General features: G+C 34.0%; 1 protein-coding gene across 19 annotated transcripts in view; it reads left to right on the plus strand.

The window, feature by feature from the left end:
• The window catches only part of MBNL1 (muscleblind like splicing regulator 1), a 192,317-nt gene that overhangs the window by 49,339 nt on the left and 126,110 nt on the right, over positions 1–16,868 (plus strand). For 13 of the 19 annotated variants that reach the window (XM_045539487.1, XM_045539486.1, XM_045539489.1 and 10 more), the window contains exon 2: positions 556–1,534. The exons of the other annotated variants lie outside the window; for them this stretch is intronic. In XM_045539487.1, the coding sequence (XP_045395443.1) occupies positions 1,361–1,534 (174 nt within the window). In that variant the 5' untranslated portion in view covers positions 556–1,360. The remainder of the gene's footprint in view (positions 1–555; positions 1,535–16,868) is intronic. 19 annotated transcript variants of the gene reach the window in all.

Below are 16,868 nucleotides of genomic sequence, written 5' to 3' on the forward strand. Positions count from 1 at the left end.
GGGAGGGAAAGCAGCTTAGAAGTCAGCTGCAGTTTTTAAACCTTGCCTTTTATTCCCCCGTAGTGATCTTCAAGTGCTTGGACTTGTCTTAGAAGCTGTTTTGAAACTAACATGGTTTAGCCCACTAACTGCATGTTGGGTAAATTCAAAACCCACATGCTCGTCCTCTTGCAGTGGAATAAGTCACATCTGATGGACATTTTTTGTGCTTATAGCATAGTAATGAACGTCTGACAGGCGCGACCTTTCATAAGACAGCCCACACTATTGGCTTTCTGCCCAGAATATTGCTGCAACACTATCTGTGATTGGTTATCTCTCTATCATGCATTGCTTCACAAGGGGAAACGGCCCCTTTTTTTAATAAATCTACGATGGCTGGCTGCAATATGCCTCACTGTAAGTATTTTGTGTCTGTGAGAGAGAGTGAGAGGGGGAGAGAGAGGGGCTGACTTGAATATTACTTAGTCTAGTATCACATGGCAAGGTTGTGATACTATAGGACATCAGTGAAGTGCTACTTAGTAAATCTTAACCTATCTCTTTTTTCTACAGGTTGGTACTAAGAAGTGCCTTTCCTGACGTCTCTGCTGCTTGGAACCGCTTCTAGAGCAGTCTCTGCTTTTGCCTTGCTTGCTGCCAGCTAGACTGTGACGACAGCACATCCACCCTCCACCTCTAGCCCAGACACCCCCATTTCTACTTATAATCAAGAGAAAAGCTCTAAGTATCTGGCATTGCCCTAGGCTGCTTTAGTGTTTAAAGAAAAGTTTGCTGGAAAAGTAAGATATCTTCTGCCAGGAAATCAAGGAGGAAAAAAAATCATTTTCTCGATTTTGCTCTAAACTGCTGCATCTGTCTATGCCAAACTAATCAATACCGATTGCACCACAAACTCCATTGCAAATTCAGCTGTGAGGAGATTCCCTTTCAGACAACTTTGCTGAAAGCAGCTTGGAAATTCGGTGTCAAAGGGTCTGCCACGTTTTCATGCTTGCATTTTGGGCTCCAAATTGGCACTGGGAAGGGTTTACTGAGAGCACAAGGCTGATTCCAGGCCCTACTTTTAAACGTTCATCTACTTACAATCCTACTATTTGTCTAAAAACCAAAACATCTTTGAATTAACAGTTTCATGCTGTGAATTTCTAGTGGGAGATCTTTTCCTTAATATTGACAACACAATTTTCCATGTACTATTAAAGCAGGGAGTGGGGGAAAAGTATTTTGGAGGGGACATTTTCATCATCATTTTACAGTTTTATCAGTTCAGCTTTTTTTTTTTTTGGTTACTCTTTTTTTGGGGGGGGTTGGGTTTGTTGGTTTCACTGAAAAATTTAACTACCTGTAAAATCTAAACATGGCTGTTAGTGTCACACCAATTCGGGACACAAAATGGCTAACACTGGAAGTATGTAGAGAGTTCCAAAGGGGGACTTGCTCACGGCCAGACACGGAATGTAAATTTGCACATCCTTCGAAAAGCTGCCAAGTTGAAAATGGACGAGTAATCGCCTGCTTTGATTCATTGAAAGTGAGTAAATATTATATTCTTTTAAGGATATACAATAATTGGAAAAGGGGATATGGGCATACAGTCTTCTGAGTTTGGAATTATGGATTGCTTTGTTAATAGTTTAGTTGTACAGCGTGTTCTTATTGATGATGTTGGGCTGGGGAACTTTATGAGAAGCAATAGAACCAAGTCTGGCCAAACTTTATTGTGAATAACTTTATGAGTCCTTTAACTCAATGACTTTTTGTTAGGACAGAAAGTGTTGACATACTTTTTAGTTTGTAATAGCACAGTCAGTATCTGTCTCTGGGAATGATAAATGTAGATACATGTATGTGTTTAGCATATACATTATTATATATAAGACCATGGGAATAGCTGAATGAAAATGATTTGTTTTTGTTTGTTGGTAAAAGTGCTGTACCATTGTAAAAGAACAGCAGATTTTAAATCAGTTCAACTTGGATAAACTTTTTATCGTTATTTTGAGATTTTATTTTGCGGGCATGTTTATTTAAGGCCAGAGCCATGGATTTTGTAAAAAATATAACTAGAAGTAAGGTTCTGAACTGCTGTTACAGTACCTTACCGGAGGCACAAACTTTGTTGAATGTGAGTTTTATAAATAAATAGAAACTCGTAAGTACTGTTATTCGTTGGATATTTTCAGCTTCAAAAATTCTATTGTGAATTAACTTAGCGGTTTATTTTCTGTTAGATCCTGATTATTTTTTATTTGTAAGAGTCTCAACCAGAAATGTTAAAAGTTAGCTTTTGTGGGCACAATAATACTGAAAGATTTACTTCAGTATTTCTCGACATTCAAAGATATCATTAGGTTTGTAATTCAGATATCAAGTTTGAAAACTGGTCTTTTAAAAGATAGCATAGATGTCTTTATGTTGACATGCAAGGTCAAGACTAGAAATGTGTTCCTGAATACTCTCAACCTACTTGGTTTAATCAAATTGCTTTTGAATACTAATACCCCAGGTTCGTTCTTTGAACCTTTTAGGAGGGGATCACTATCAGTTCTACATAAATAGAGAAGTAAAAGTCTCATAAATCCATGTTGTCTTTTGGAAAAAAAAAAAAAGAGTGCTATAATGTTGCTTTCCTTAATAACATCAGGGTGACTTACAAGTTAACTGTTTCAGTTAATTGCCTCTTGGTCCAGTTTGTGCTTCTCACTCTGCTAAAGTTTTTGCCAAAGATTCTAAAGATTTCATCTTTAGAGTCAGATAAAATGAAGGTATTGACAATAATAAAAATATCTTAAAATGTTAGATTATTCTTCATGTCTTAATCCTAAAAATCAATAAGCAAAAGTTATAAACTACCCCGGGCCTTTTTTCACCCTTTCGTTTGAAAGGCATTGATGAAGGGCACAGTGGTTGTACCTTTGTGAATGTGTGTTCCTAAATTCATGCTGACTGAATCCAGGTATAATTACAGACTGGGACCCATAAAATGAGGGGCAAAGAGCTAATTACCCTTGTCGGTAACCAGCTGTGTCCATAAGTAACCCTGTTTTGACCCAATTAATAGTAAATCCAATTTTTAATCCTACAGACAGTTGATGGTGCACTTGTATCTGCAAAATGAAGGACATTAAATTTGGCTGTGACATTGAGTGGTTTCACAGAAGACCTGCCTCTACAGCATTTGGAAATATTGTGAAACATTAATATTCAGTTGCTATTTTTCTATCTCAAAATATTTTTTTAGTTGCTGCTCACTTGTGGCTATAGAACAGTCCCTTTTTGAGTAAAGCAGCGACATTGCTTAATGACATGCTTTGTGGTTTACGAGATTCAACTACCACATGAAGGACTTTTTTTTAAACTAACGTAATTTAAAGGTTTTAAATTTATGTAGTGAACTCGTTATAGCAGCTAATCAATGCAAACTTTTTCCTTTTTTTTGTCTTTCTAAGAGAAATTGAATTAAGTTTATAGTGTCTAAAACTTGGCAAAATATTTTAGATTTGAGTAAGAGGAAAAAATAAATTTATTTATAGTAGATCTTCATACCTAGGAGAATAGCTCCTTAAATGTTAGTGAAACAACTATGTTAAAAATTAATTAAAACAACTTTGAATATACAATTAAGTATTCATGTTTAAAAAAACATGTTTCTTGTGTGTGTGTGCATATGTATATATATTTATAACTGACCACATTATATGATTCTTAATACAGTATTTAGAATCCTACCTTTTAGGTAGCAGTCTTCCTGTATTCAATTTTGTGGCTAAAATAGATCAAAAACATATTTCAAAACTGTTAAAGTAACTGTATGATTCATGCTTGAAGTTCTGATATTTGGGAGCATTATGAGGTTTCCATGCCAGTAACTGCTAGATCATTTGCATTGTCTCAGAAAGTAAACAGAAAACATTTAGAAAACTTGTAATATCCTGACTTCTTTAATAAAATGTGTTCTATGTTTTGCTGAAATCCATAGTCCAGCCTTTTCTAAGTTCTTGAACCATGAGATGGAGGTAGCCTGTGTAATCCACTATTTTTAGAAAGTTAGGAAAGCAAACCAAATACTCTCTGAGAGGACCCTGTGAAATGGCTGTACCCTTCAGCTGTGCTGTTTCAGACTTTGGCCAGGCTCCCAGGTGACTTACGTTTATAGCAGACTTCTGGTTAGAAGAAGGGAATTTGTTTCATTTAAAAAACAGAAGTCAAATAGTTCAAGAAAGTATTTATTTATGTAAAAGGAAGCAATGGGCATATTACTAAAGATAAAAAGAAAAGTAGATGATAGTATTTTAGTTGCAGACTGGTGATTTTAAGGTTTAAATAATTAACTTTGATTAAATATGGCCCATAAAAACGCAGAATTCTGTATTACAATGTGTTGCTAAGTAAAATAGGAATATATGATAGTAAGGAATCTATGTATAATAAGAATGATGATAAAGAATAAAAGCCGTAATAATGTGTACTAGTATATGTTATGAATTAAAAACATTTTAAGCACTTAATTTCTCTCATGTAATTTTGCTTTTACAATTGCAGTTTTAATTTGTAACACTCTTAAGAGTATATGCAATTTGAGGCTTGAATTGCTTGCAAACTATAGATTTGGGTGTCTTAGCTACTTCAGAAATCCAGAACATTTGAAAAAGTTCATTATTTTATACTAAAGAGGATTTTTTTTTTCTTGTGGCTTGTGAAAGGGATACAAAAAAAGAGAAAAATGTCAACACTGCAAGCCACCATTACAATGATATTATATTTCATAAATGATCTTCAAATAATAGCTAATAATAAGTTGCCTATTTTTTTCAGTCAGGAGCTCTGAACTAAAATTTAGAGTCAATGTAAAGAAAGATTACAGAATGTATTTTAATGTATACTAAATTATATTTCCAAAAAAACCCTTTCAATATATGATCAACAGAAATAGACTTACTGCTTGTTGAATTATTTTTCAAATATCCATTCATTTTTCAGGGAGCAGGGGAGGGGGAGTATAACCTTTATGTTTACTGTCTATTTTCAAAAATCTTAGCAAAACTCTTACCTTTGAAAACTCTAGTCACTTGTTCTGCTATCAAATTAAGCAATTTTGTTTAAGATAATTTAAACTTTCATTTCACTATATATAGGGCTGTCTATCTATCCATATATAAATAGCACCACTGATCAAATTTATCATAGACACATCCGGGATCAGATTATACTGCAAAATGGCATGGAATCAAGGGCACTGAGTGAACACTTTTAGTGTCTCCGCAGACTTAGCAGAATATATGAAATATAGAAATCAGGTATTAGAGGGCACACAAATATGTACACATACAGGTAATTGAGCAATGAAAAACTCAAAATCAGTAGGGCAGAACAAATCTCCAGATGGTCACATATGGATCAGATAGCATAACTAGACATTATAAAGTAGCCCCAAATGTGTTGACAGTTAAATTTTAGAAGATCCTCCATTGTTATTGTTAGCACAGTGTATCTTCAACCCAGAAATTGCCTGTGTTCTTGCTGTTCTTTCTGAGCCCCCAGCATAGACTTTTCATCATATTTTTTAAACCAGTTTAACTGATAATCCTGACCTAGAATGATATCTGCAAGTTTTGGACTAAACATGCAATTTTGAATTGAAATTTTGATCTAGTAGGGTCTTACATTGAAATAACTTCTACCAAGAGTTTTGTTTTTGTTTGACTTTTTCCTAATTATATCTTTCATATGATATTAAAACTCTGACAGATTTTTATAGCATATATATGTGTAATTCTTTTGGCATGTATATTTATTGTGCCTTTCAGTGACAGGTTGACACTGCACTCCCTTGTTTTCCTCTAATGACTTAGTAGATGAACTAACTGTAAGGCATACTTGTGCAGCAGGGTGTTTCATGTAAAAGTTCAGATTGTATTCCCTAAGTAGAAACTTCACAAGAATACCCTGTGAATATGCTGTGACACCATCAACTCTTACATGAACCTTTTTTAAATGAAATTCTCAACAGCTTCAACTGCTTTGGTAAAACTAATAGCTGTATGAATTTGCCTGTTTATATTCTTATAGTTAGAATTTTTTTTAGAAAACAACTGTTTAAATGAGTAAAGATAGTTTAGACTGTTGGACAAATTTCAAGCTATGTTTTGAGTCAATCTACATACAACACTAATTCTAGAACTAGTTATTTTGTGTCATATTGTAAGATTTTGGTATACTGCTTCTATTTTTATTTTTCTCCTTAAACCTTGCTTCAGTACATGTGTGAGACAAACTAAAAACAATTTAAACATAAAGCAATGTGGCATTTACAATTGAGTTCAAAGTTTACTTATAACTCAGATTTCTAATATTACTTAAAATACTGATTTCATTGATTAGCCTCAAAACAATTCCAGTAATGGGATTCCATTAACAGTAATGGGCTATTACTAACTTAAAAGAGTCAATGCAATGTGGGGTAAATTTCTGTTGAGGGATGTGTGACATATGCCTAGGTCAGGGGAAAGACGAGAAATCGACTGTTTCTCAAACCCAGCTCAGACATCTAGGGACCTAGTTTGGGAGGCTTATCATGTCATTTTCCTTGCCAAGGATAAGTAGAGGATTTCAGCTATCAACATTGCTCATCTGTTACCTTTCATGCTGAGCAATGTCTCTGCCTTCCCACAGACTTAGACAAAGCTTCTTATTTTCTTACAAAGAGATCCTATTGAGGAAATTTTGAATATTTTTTTAATTTTAGCAGAACCACATTCTGTGCTTTTAGATAGAGGAGCAGTTTTCTATGTCACCAGGCCAAAAATCATAACTGTCAATAGAAGTGAGTAATTAAATATTAGGTTATTAAATATGAAATGTCCAATGTCAAATAAAAAGTTTAGTTTATTATATCTCAAACAAGAAGCAGTATAGTCAATCAAAGTATGCACCTAAATCTTTGACACAGTTTTGCCATCTTAATGGTAGCTTGTTTATGCTAGCAGCGAAGAAGCCTGGAGAGCGAGTGGCAATGAAATCACGAAAGGCATTTTCCACAGCTTGTTGAGAATTGGATATTTTTCCTTATAAGAAGTGGCCCAAAGCCTGGAAGAAGTGGTAGTCGTTGGTGCAAGGTCTGGTGAATACAGTGGATGACAAGAGAGTTTGCAAATCCAGCTTCTGTAGGTTGAGCCGCGTTGTTTGTATGACATGTGGTTGAGCATTGTCTTGCTAGAGAATTGGCCTGTCTCTATTGACCAGTCTTGGCTGCTTAATCTCAAGCATTCTCATGGTTTCATCCAATTGGGTGCAGTAGACATCCACTTTAATCAGTTGACCAGGTTTCATGAAGCTGTGGTGGCTAATACTGGTGCTGGACCACCAAACAGACACACGTTAGCTTTTTTTGATGAATATTCAGTTTTAGACTGTGTTTTGGCACTTTATCCAACCATTGTGCTGAATGCTTGTGATTGTCAAAAAGAACCTATTTTTCATCACATATAATAATACGGTGTAGAAATGGTTCACCTTTATGTCGTGACAGCAAAGAAAGGCAAGCTTTGAGATGATTTCTCTCCTGACGCTTGTTTAATTCATGGGGAACCCATCCATCCAGCTTCTTTACCTTGCCCATTTGTTTCAAATGGTCCAATATTGTTGGACTAGTAATGTCAAACCTTGCTGTTAATTCACACATAGGTTGAGATGGATTCACTTCCACTACAGCTTTCAGCTCATCATTATCCACCTTGGTCTCAGGTTGCTCACGTGGCTCATGTTCAAGATTAAAAATCACCAGAACAGATCTTCTCAAACCATCGAGGTACTGTGCATTCATTAGCCACATCCTTCCTAAACACTTCAGTGATATTTCCACCTGTCTGCACTGCATTGGTTCCACGACAGGACTCGTATTCAAAAATAACAGGATTTTTTGACTTATCCATGGTTTCACAAAAGTTGCTCTAAAAATTTTTTTGAAAGATAATCACAAGCCAAAATATGCATTTGCAAGACTGAGGACATACCTTCACAATAAAAATAAAACAAGAAGTGTTAAAGTGAAATGTCAGAGATATCAACTGCCAAACTTAGTACTTAAGGAAATCAGACATTTCATACTTAATAACCTAATAGATGGCCTTTGATGTAGCACTAATGATAGTTACGAACATGCAGAAACTTAAGTAAAAGCATCTAGAAAGGATTGCTGGAATTACTTAGTTGTTTTAAGTATAATAGATTATTAGAATAGTAATTTCTCTGAATTTCACTATAAATCAGATTAATTCTAGTGAGGAATTCTTACTCAAACTCATTTATAATATACTATACAACTATAGAGTTTTTATTTAATACTATATTTCTTACACAAATATCAAATGCAGTTCTACTTATAGCATCATCCCTATTCTTTTGGCACATTTTTGAAAAATTTTTACTTTGAGATAAAGTTTAATTTCTTGCTAAAGATAAAACTTTCTATTTGTATTTTGAAAATTACTGATTGTTACCAAAGTATATAACCCCTTGTACATTATATAATTTGATTGACATAGCATCTTCTGGATAACTTTGGGCCTTGGGCATCTCTAATTTCTATTCTTTTTTTGTTGTTGCTGTCTCTGAGTTCTTTCTAGCTGTCTAATTGTTTAGCTTCAGAACTGTTGGATCTAATCCCTCTTTATATTTCTCTCCATTGTCACATAGAAGTGATTTAGACATTTTGTCTGTAAAGAATTAGATTCAGCATTGTGTAACCTAGACAATATTCCCCTCCCCAGAATTTGGGATAAACAAATTAGGAGTTTATATTTGAGTCACTTGTCTAGGAGTGTTTAGAACTCTGGTTTCTTCATCTTTCGTTTTGAGTATAACATGTCTTCCGACCTTAGGATTATTTCAAAATTGCAAGATGGCCTCTACCATGCCAGTCATCATATCTTTATTCTAGGAAGCAGGAAGAAGCAAGGGCAAAGGAGACATAGTCTAGCCCTGTGATGCTTCTTTTAGCAAAGATCATCTAAGCTTCACTCACTGATTTATCTTCATCTCTAATTGGCTGATTTCGGCAGTAGAGATTGCTAGGAAGTGTAGTGTTTTTTTTCTGTTGTTGTTGTTTTTGATTAACTGTTTCCCTGATTACAATTAGGCCTCTGGTAGGTAAGATAGAAGGGGAGAATTGATATTTGAGAGGGCAGTTACTGAAATAAGAGTTAGAGATTTTATTTCCCCATAAAACTTCCAGAATCAAGTAAATCTCCCTGAAAAACATATGGATGGGGTGGTAGTTGAGAGAAGACCACTTCTGAAGAGAAACTTAAGTTTTCTCTTATTGAAAAACGTGTCATCACTTCTCCTTTCTCAGCTATTTAGTCAATAAAATCTGGCATACGACAAATAGGTTTATTTTTACATATATAGTAAAATAAAATAGCTACAGTTTTTATTTTCCTATTATAGGACGTATTTTATACACAGTTACATATTTATAACGGGAATATAATACGAATGCATGTCATAAAAACAGGTCCCAAATGATTTTATATGACAAAAGAATCTGTAGTTACTCTGATTTTTATTTCCACTTCTTCCACAAATACACTTTCTTATTTCCTCTGTATGGAGTATAATAATAAAATGAGTTAATATTTATTGAAAATTACTATATTTTGGTCAGTGTTTTCAGTGCTTTTTATTTTTTCATATTCAGTCCCTATGAAAATTCTTTGAGATAGTTACTGGTATTATTACTTCCATTCACAAATGGGCACATTGAAATACAGAGAAGTTAGGTGATATGCCCAAGGCCAGTTAACCAGCAAAATGTGGACTTGAAAGCCTGGTAACCTGATTTCACAGGCTGCACTCTTGACTACTTTGCTATAAAACATTGTTGCTTAACATATCCACATTCTAAGGATTCCACAGAGAAAATATACTAATAGTAGTGGTTAAGAATAAAAATGAATATTTAAGGAAAATTTACAACGCAGAATGTAAAACAGTAAGTACTCAGAAATAATTATATTTTAAGTCAACAAATGAGTAAACTGAGTGAACATGAGAGCAGCAACAACACTGCCACCAACTTTCAAAGAGTATGTATCTGTTCTAAAATATATGGCCATATAGGAAAAAGATTATAAATTAATCAGATAAGTAGTCACTATATAAACTATATAGCTGCCACCCCAATATATAAAGTTATGTTCCAAAGTTTTAATTGTTTAGAAAGCATTTTCCCACAGAAGCAATGTGGTTAAGTCATCAGGCCCACCCTGAGAAGCCAAAGGAACCCATAGGATGCTTGAGTTATAACCCAGTGCAAATAGTACCCTGGCAACTCTGGTTATTAATTAAACCCAAGAGGCTCCACAGAAGCATTATGAGTCCTAATCTTATCATAAATCTTAAGTACTACTAGTGTCATGGACCCCGACTGCTTTTGTCAAGCTGTTTCTATGGGAAAGATGTATTTTAAGTTTCAGTTGGAGTTCCAGAAATTCATCTTGGCCTACTGCAGGGGAGGTGGCCTTTTCCAAACTCCTGGGACTCTTTCTGTGAGCCAGGGCAGACGTTTTCCCCAGCGTCAACTTCGTGCTGCCCCTGTTTCGTGCAGCTATCCTTCAGCAAGGTAGCAGCTCAGAGTAAGCAGGGACTAAAGACAGGGTGTGGTGTGAGGGGCAACAGTCCAAAGCTTCCTCTGAGTTGCAGCCCCAAGGCTGTGAAGACTTTGTTGTCAATATGTCTTCCAAGTGACCTCCCTTCTATTTTCCTAAGGCTCAATCAGCTTCGTTTTTGAATGTACTGCTTGTTGATCCTGAGCCTGGTCCACTGTGGAACTTAATATAAATGAACAGCTTTTTCCCATTCTCTTTCCTTTCTGAAATTTTCACACGTGTGGTGGTTGCTGTTATTTTCTAATTACTAGTAGCAATGGGGAAATAGGCGGACTGTGAAAATAACAAAATTTTGATTTATTTTCTGGCCATTTTATCACAGGATAGAGTCAAGAGATCCATAATAAAGACTCAGATATGAGGAAGAATGACATTTAGGATGTGACAGGGGAGGAGGATTCAATAATTTAATTGCTGTGGCAAACTTTGGGGAGGCAAATTTTAAAAACAGTTCTCAAGGAGTTCATCGCTAACAGGGAGAACAATAGGTTAGATGGTGGTAGCCAAGGAGGTTAGGAGCGGGAAGTTCCTCAGTGGCGATTGGAGGGTCAGTGGAAGAGGAACTTGAGGAAGGGAGAGAAAAGTGGCTCCGGTGGTTTATCTTTCCTTTTATCCATCCCTTTCCTCTCACACTATTAATTCTGAGACCACAGTGGGCATAAAAGAACTAGAGGGAATTCCCAATAAGAGAGTTCCCATAGTCGCAGGCCACCTTGGAAATCACCTACATTGTAACCGCAGATCACAATTTTAGGCCCAGCAGAATTCTTCTGAAGTTATCTGGGTTTATTAAACAATATTTATATTTTAATTTATATTAATATTAGGTTGAAATCCAAGACCATGTTTTCTCCAGATCCCCCATATAATTCTGATATCTTAAGTTAGAATTTTTCTCTCTGCATAAAATTCAGACTTATTGTGCAGGCTTCTACAGTTAAGTATCATTTATACTTAAGTCCAGGCTGTTCTCAAATAAGGCAAGATGAATCTGCTGCTAATAGTTGACAGTAAATTACACAAAATAAAACATGGAAAATTAAAGTTAGAAAAGCTGGGAAGCTTTTCTATCATTTTCAATTTTCTGCAAAAATACAGACATAATCAGTGTTTAGGATCTGCTTATGATGGATAAATTACATCTGTAATTCATTCTTTTCCATGTTACTGCATTCAGACGATAATTTGCTTTCAGATATCTTTGCTCATCTAATATTCTAAAATCGTTCATAGACTGAAAATAAGTCTAGTAACATCTCCCAATCTCAGGAAGCTTTTATAACTAAATAGTGTTGGCTCACCAAATGGGCTAAATTAAAAATAAAAGGTTTTAGAGAAAAATAGAGCCAAATTTGTCAAGTCTGAAATAAGATTCCTCTTTGGTAGACAGCATTGCTTTTCATAAAACAATTGTCCTTAAATAAGGGGAGGCAAATGAGAAATGAACCATGAAGAAAGAAATAACTAAATAATTCATTATTTATGTGAAGAATCCTGTTGAGAAAGATCTGTGTTCTGAATGAACTATCTTTCTTTATATTATCTCATATCTCTTCATGGCTAGGTTGAGACTAATGAAATCTTAATCTAGTCTTGAGAAAAGATTGTCATCATGATTTTGTTTATTGAATTTTTTTCATTATGAACTTTTATGGCCAGACATTGTCTTCCATGAATCATAGCAGAATAATAAATTGAAAACCCAATATACTAAAAAAAGAAACAAACCTCAAACTCTGATGAACTGGAGTCTTTATCCACATTAAAGAAGAGTCTTCTATATTGCAAGTGTTTTCATGGTGATGGGATCTGTTTACGTAACTTCTCCAAAACCTTTAAAGTATAATTAATGTGTAATAGCTTAATGTGTACCATAAAGTATGGTGAGTTGAGTATGCAGAGAAATACAAAATACAAAATGAAGTTTTTTTAAAAAGAATATTTGTTAGCCACTCTTGGCTTCTGTATTTCCCACAAGGATGAATAGTGCTAGAGGAGAGATTTTCACTAGAAATACACATTTTTCTACTATATGTTTAATAAAGAATTTAAAGAAATTACAGACCTACATATATGCCACCTCTTCATCTCAATTAATAGAAAATGATGCATTCTTCTTGCCCTTTTCACCACTTATTACCTGCTGTGTACTGGACATTTTAATAGGCAATCCTAATGTAAGGGTGACTAGCACACAGAGTCCCTGCCTTTTTGAGTGTTGATAGACTAGTGGTTATTATAAGCTTTCAAGCTTTTGAGATGTTCAGTGAAGATTAAAATGGTCAAATAATAAAATACTAGTTTTAACTCTTCTACTCTGTAATTTTAAAATGTCCCAGTTGAATATAAATTTTCCCACATAAAACACAAGTACACATTAAATGTTCACATATGTGTCTGAGAGATTGGTTATGAAATACATTGGAAGCTGTTACATATGTAGTCGGTATAGGAAAAGTAGATGAATTTCAGCTATGGTAATGTGTGCTACAAAAGAAACTACTGTGCTTGTGTTAGAATGGCTATACCACAGGTTTTTATATGGTAAGAGATTTATAGCAAGCCCATCATCAAATTCTATAATTCAGTGAGATAAAACTGAATCAGATTGATTTTTAGGTAACACATGTAGAAATGGTTAATTTTACTCCCCTGATTTGTACATAATTTATTAATTGTATAAAATGATGATGCTATACAAGGTTACATAGTCAGAAGTAGCTGAACTGGGATTCAACACAGGCAGTCTGTCTTCAGAGCCTATGCTTTCAGCCTTTATGCTAAGTTTAACTTAAGTTAGCAAGATTACGAAGCACTATACAACAATCTTGTGCATACAAAAATATAGTGTACTATTAGTGAATCTACATATTAGAGTGCTGGACATACATGGGCAAGTATCTGTTGAGTCATGGCAGTTGCCTGAACTTAAGACAACTGTACTTTAAAAACATGCTCATTCACCTTTTTTCTCAGTGTAGAAAACCATCCTTGAGTAAGGGTAAATTTACATTAAGTTTTTAAGTAGTGGTCTGACTACGTAGAGTCTACACCTCAGGTCAAGAAGAATTTTAAGTCATGCCACAGACAGGATATGAACAGTATAGAAAATCAAAATAGGCTGTTCTGGGGAAAATACACTGTGAGAGTTTCAGGATTCTAACTAAGATAAAACTTGGAAGTGAAGTAAAGGTGAGGAGGTTTTCTACTTCATAACTATTCTTATTTTTTCCTGCTTAAAATAGAACATTTTTTCTTATTGAAAGAAATAATATAGTTGATAGTTTTCTAAAGCGTAGAACCATGAGATATTGTGTAAGAAGCTGAGATTTCATTCTTGTTCTTGTCTTTTATTGGGCATTTATAATAATATTGGAAACAAAAAAATGTGCTTAAAAACTTTTGTAAGTCTTTGTTAGTTGTACTGTATGAAGTTAAAATCTAGATGAGATTATTCACATACCTCTTTGACAATGATCAGTGATTCACATTGTCTTCCTATATTATGTCATACTAGGTATTTATGTTTTATAATATTACATTTCAAAAATTATAATAAAATTTTACTAGTTAATTTTTAATTCTTTGTATATCTGTAATATTTACTTACTATGTAAATAATGCTGAAATATTTAGATTCAGTAAGTAGAAAAATTTTTCTCATGAATACATTAATTTTAATAATGTATTAATATTTAAAACTGGCTTACATCATTTTTAAGACTGTTGTATTATATGTAATTGGAATAAAATCAACTATCTAAATGTAAGAATCATTGATTGTATTTTGTTCATGATATGGCATAAAGAGCATGTTTACTCTCAAAAAAACATGGGTTTGAGATGAAATTCTTGGGCTTACTGGGTATTTAGTAAATATTAAATTGCAATCCTGGACTCTTAAGAGATATATCTCAAATATTAGTGTTTATTATGTGATTTCAAACGCTCTGTAGGAAATACATAATTATTCTCACAAAGCAATTCCTTTGCATGAATGGTAGCTTGAACAGAAAAGAACAGAAAAACTTTAACACCAATAGCTGGTATTATAAAGATCCTTTCCTAAAAGGATTAGCAACTTATTGCCTTTTGGCCATTTTCTTGAATGTATCAATTTAGTCAATCAGTCTATTAAGAGTATTCTTTACAAAATTGATTGTTATGTAGATTCAAAGTTGGTGTATAAGTCAAACTTACTTTGTGTCTAGGACCAGTTGATCACTGGGAAAATTGAGTGGTTTTCCTTGTCCTTTGATTTCATTTCTCTGAGTTTTCTTCATTAGTTTGCTTTAGCTTTAGTTTTGCTTTTCGTTGTATTGTTGGTGTTTTCCGAGTGTCTAGATAGGGCTTTATGCTCTTGTCCTTGGGATAAAATTTACAATAAATTTTTTAATAGCAAATAAATATTGCTGTCAGGAATAATGATAATGTGGCCATTAGTGGTTTTCATTTTGTCCCAAAAGCCACCTTTGGAATTTTAATTAAAGTAGGATCTTCAGAATAATTGCAAAAAGCCATAGGAGAAGATGTATGAGTAAAAAAACTTTTTTATGGCAAAGAGTCAAGACATTGTTGAAAGCCCAAATCATGGTTTTGACAGGATCTGGGTTTGATTCCATACTGAATTCCTAGTGACTTTGTTTCAGTCATGTTACCTCCCCAAGTTGGTTTCCTCTTGTATAAAGTGAGTCTGATAATACCTGCTTTGAAGGTTTGTGATTTAGTGAGATCAGTTATATTATTTACATCACTTAATCCAGTGTCTTGCTTGATATAAATACTTTATAAATGGTAGCCATTACTATTTTCTTGTCTGAATGCTACAATTCAGTCTAAGTTATTTTTCTGCTTATGAGAGGAACTTTGCCTTAGGTCAAAATAAATGCCACTTGTCATTTTGCATATTGCACTATAGGTATCTGTGTGTTATTTGATTGAAAAAATTAAAATGGCTTATCTGGAATGTGTATAAATGTACACTATCATATACAGCTTATTTACTTACCTGTCATAAAGAGAGCACCCCTTAACCTCTTAGATGTATATCATTTGACTTCAAGCTAGTTGGGATAGTATTAATAGAATAATTCAGTATTATTGTTTATGCCTGAAAATCCATTTCATAAATATAGTTATCTGAATGGGAAAGCTGTAACCATCTCGTCCAAATTTAATATCATTTAAAACTAATGCCTTTTTAGATTTATACGGTTCTACAATAAATAATTCACATTTAATATTTTAAATTCTATATTATTTATGTAAATACCTTCCTAAAAGCCTCACCTAATATTTTTTTCAAAAATAAATTGGTGTTGATTCATTGAAGTACCTGTACGGAGTAGGAGGTTAAATATTAAAAGTTTATTTTTTCATGATTTGCACTATTCGTCTTTTGTTCTTTTTATAACTATATAAACTTGGTAAAATATCTACCACTCACTTCCTCAAAAGTATAAATAAGCATCCAAATTCATCATATTCTATTTATCACAGCTTTTTCCCCCCTTTCACTATCACTCAATTGATAGAGATCCAATTCTAGCCTGTTGAAATGGTCCCTTTTGCTCCAAGATACTTAAAACATTTGCCCAATTTATAAGTTTTAGACTTTTGAGTTGGTTAGAAATGGGAGAGCATATAATTTTTTTTCAGCAAGTGGAAGGAAAAATCCCCAGCCCCCTTATTTTATTGGTTCTTCAGAAATAATATAGCCTAGTTGTTGTCTATAGCCAGTTCTGGGTTTTCCTTCACAGCTTGTGTAAATGTTTTTATACCCTAAATCTGAGTATGAGTTGTACATTTACTATTTGATTTACTGAGCCATGCCACTGCCTTCTTGTTAAGGCTATTGATTATTGCCCATTCTATTCTGCTGTGTATTGATTTAGTGTGTGACAATGAGTTAATTGTATTTCTTGGTGTTGAAGAAGGATCAAATATGTGTTCAAAGGGGAGATGCTTGTAGCCTGCTTAATTGAGTTGGCTATTTTAGGCTTTTAACATGTTGTGAAACAATTAGGAGAAAGTACAGAAGGACCTCTGAGGGCAGGGAACATAAAATATGTTTTCAGCTTTTGGCAGTTGCCAAAAATGGTACAGTAAGGCCTTCCTGGAATTAGTCAGTTGTTTTTTAGTTAGCAGATGCTTGGTAAGACCTAGGATTTCCCTCCTGTATTTCTTATAAAAATCAAG

The sequence above is a fragment of the Lemur catta genome, chromosome 1 (assembly GCF_020740605.2).
Source record: "Lemur catta isolate mLemCat1 chromosome 1, mLemCat1.pri, whole genome shotgun sequence".
NCBI classification, from domain to species: domain Eukaryota; kingdom Metazoa; phylum Chordata; class Mammalia; order Primates; family Lemuridae; genus Lemur; species Lemur catta.